The following is a 3,172-nucleotide window of genomic DNA, read 5'->3' as shown; positions in this document are numbered from 1 at the left end:
CCCCTTTTTCCTACACAAAAATGCCGATATAAACAAACAACTTCATCCACTCCAGAAGATTTATCGTTCTGTGTTCGGAAGGAAGGGGTGTGTGCGGTAAACGTGAATTTTTAAATGTTCGAAGGGTTGGAAAAAAGGGGTTCGGTTTTTGTCTGACGGACGGGCTGGCAAAGTTTGCAACCAAATCCAGTCTCACCCCTCCCCTAAAAAATTGGCCACCTTAACCGCCCAGGCTCTGGCAGAGATTGACGGTTGTTTGGCAATTTATTTTTGCTTTCATCTTTCATCCCTCATGCGTGATCCGGGCTCGCAGTGCTCGGTGCACACACAGGGAAGGAGGTACTTGAAATCGTGAGAGCAAGGAACACATTCCCCTCGTATAACGAAACGGCAAAGGGATTCAAGTTTTGTATGATGGATTCCCGAACCGTTCCGCAAATGGTGGCACCCACTATGTTGAGTGATTTATTTGAATTTGAGAGATAACAAAAGTTGAAAATCATTTCAATACGTCCTTTTAGAGTCAGAGCAGAGAAGAAAAAGAATTCCATATTCGTCTCGATAATCGTTCGACAAAGCGAAAAAACCACAACACTCACCCATCAGTTTGATCATCTCGGAGTGGTTGAGGAAGAGGTCGAAGTATCCATTGACGGGCCGGGGTAATCCACTGAGCAGCACGGTGGTCACTAGCACCAAACCAGGCCACCAGGCAACCGGCGACGATTGCAACCGACAATCGTACCGATGATGAAGGCCCATGGTTACCTATCAACCCACAGGAGGAACAGACGATTCTACAGAAAGACCGGAACGTCGTCGTGCAGCGGCGTGGTCGCAACCGATGGCACCATGGCAACGATTAGGCCATGGACGACCTCCTTGCTGGGTTGCTCGGTTTTGGGCTGTGTTTTGTATGTTTCTTTCCTTTTTCCCTTTTTTCACGCACCGTTTCCTGCTTTGCCCGATGCGTAACCTCGAAACCGAATGTGGGGGACGTTGGTTGACCACGCGTTCACTTTCATCGTGACCGAAACACTGGTTTGCAGTGGCCCATTAGCACTTCCATGGCAGCTTCTTGGGCGTCAATCGTGCACACAACACTTGGCCACTTTCACGGAAACAGATCTACGGATCAATCACTATCTGACGTGGCACGAAGCGGAAAAAGCGCGTCAAGTCGCTGGAAAAATGAAAGAAAAACATTGCTCAAACACTACCCCAAAACACAATCGCGCCCATCAAGGGGCCCCTTTTTGTGGTGTTTGTGGTTCCACCACTAATCGCACCGTCGCGGGATGTTGTCCCTCGAGAGACACCACGGCTCTTCGGATCCGCGCGATCCCAAAGTGCTCGTTAGCGTAATGTGCGCGAGTCACTCCTTCGGTCGCGACCACATGCTGTGGCCATTTCTGTTGGTGCAATTACGCATTTACGCGACGATAAATATGCATGATGACCGCTCGCTCGATTGGATTAAATTTTTGAAATTTTAATCATCCAAAAGCTGCACTCTCGCACGCGCGCCCGCTCGCATCCTGCGATGATGCATTGTGGTGCCTTATCATCATCATCGTCGCGGCACAGACACACTGCACTGCACATAATCCGCACCGGAACGCACGACAGACAACGGGTAGATGCTCGTGGTGGTGGTGGTGATGGTCACGTGGAAAATTTGGGCTTCGTAATGAATAATTTCCATTCACTCCACTCTCCCAAATCCACCTGTTTTCACCAGAGGGGGTTCGGTGCGTTGTTTTTCATCGTTGTTGTCATTTCGCTGGTCGTTTGTCATCGTCGTGCATAATTAGATATTAATGCCATCGGTACGAGATGGAAGCCGAGCCGAGTAAATACGCGCGCATTATGCATTTCCGGTTTAATTCAATTGTAGCGACGCATTCAACGCTGTTTGGCTGTCACTCGCGTGGTGCAGCATCAGCTCGGTAAATGGTCGGTGGTTGCCTGGCAACCGGGCAAACATGCAACGCACTCTCCTTTTCAGACAAATTGCACTTTCGTCGCACGAACTACGTGAGACAACTGCGTCAACAACCTGCGATGCAGGCGAATAAGCTTCCTCGATCACAACGCCGAAAACACACAATTCTCACACAAACACAAACCTCAGAGGGTGGAAAATGGAAAGAAAACAGAACAGAAAGATGCAGTGGAAAAACACCGGCACACACAGCACAGAACGACCGCACTTACAACGAGCGACACCGAACGAGGACGCTTCGATCCTGACGGCTACGAGTGTCGATGGAAACTGAACTAAAACCCCGTCTTGGCCTGCTTGGTCAACGAGAGGAGACTGCCGGATCCTTTTCGTGTCCGTCTCGGGATCGGGATTTTCCGGACGCATGCGCACCACTCATTTTCCCCCATTTTCATCGTGCCAAAAGGACGACTTGTTGCATACCTTGGCGCACTCACATTCAGTCGGCCATTTTAGATCACATTCCGGGACGATTCACGAGCGAGCCATTACAGGACACCAAGCAACGCCAGGGGTGCACAGTGGAGGGCGCGGGTGTATGTTTGTTGTTGTCGACGATGCCGGTGCCGGCACACTGAGGGGGTGCCGGCGGACCGCCACCAGCAAATATTTTCACGATTCTCGCACTTCTTCCTCTCCCCGGTACTGATACCGGTGCACCAGTGCGGATCCTGAAAGATGCGAAAAGCACGTGTCAGGTTTCCGGTATTTCGCTCGGTTTGCGCTGCTCAAGTGGCATGCCTCCTAACCCCCGGGGGGACGGAATGCCCTATCTGGTTGTGCGTGGCCGTGGAGGATTAGTGCAGCGCACTGTCAAGTGGTGCAGCAGCATAATATAGAAACACATACAGACGCGAGAGTGCATCATCTGCATTGCGTGCAGTGATGTGTGGAGTGCGAGTAAACGCGAGCTGCAAGTGTTGTTGTTGGTTTCGTGTTCGGAAGGATACTGGATGCCCTTTATTGCTTCACTTCCTGTCCCCTAGCCCAAGTGAATCCCAAGTTTTAGTTCGATGGAAATCCTTCAAAGTGTATTAGGATAGCAAAGGTCGCGTTTGAAGGAGCGAAACACAGGGTGAATTAGCTTCATAGAGTCCCTGGCATTGATACCGGCTACGGGAACTCTATTTCGCACGATTAAACCACTTGTCCCGGAGTTAATTGATT

At 50.4% G+C, this 3,172-nt stretch overlaps 1 protein-coding gene across 1 annotated transcript in view; it reads right to left on the bottom strand.

Moving 5' to 3' along the window:
* LOC126576422 (tyrosine-protein kinase Dnt) overlaps positions 1 to 762 on the bottom strand; it is a 43,946-nt gene extending 43,184 nt beyond the window's left edge. Inside the window, exon 1 of the mRNA XM_050237688.1 lies at positions 600 to 762. Within this exon, the coding sequence (XP_050093645.1) occupies positions 600 to 762 (163 nt within the window). The remainder of the gene's footprint in view (positions 1 to 599) is intronic.
* Between the last annotated feature and the right edge of the window lie 2,410 nt (positions 763 to 3,172).

The sequence above is a fragment of the Anopheles aquasalis genome, chromosome 3 (genome assembly GCF_943734665.1).
Source record: "Anopheles aquasalis chromosome 3, idAnoAquaMG_Q_19, whole genome shotgun sequence".
Classification (NCBI taxonomy): domain Eukaryota; kingdom Metazoa; phylum Arthropoda; class Insecta; order Diptera; family Culicidae; genus Anopheles; species Anopheles aquasalis.
Note: the sequence above shows the minus strand (reverse complement) of the source record. Positions and strands in the feature narration are given on the sequence as shown.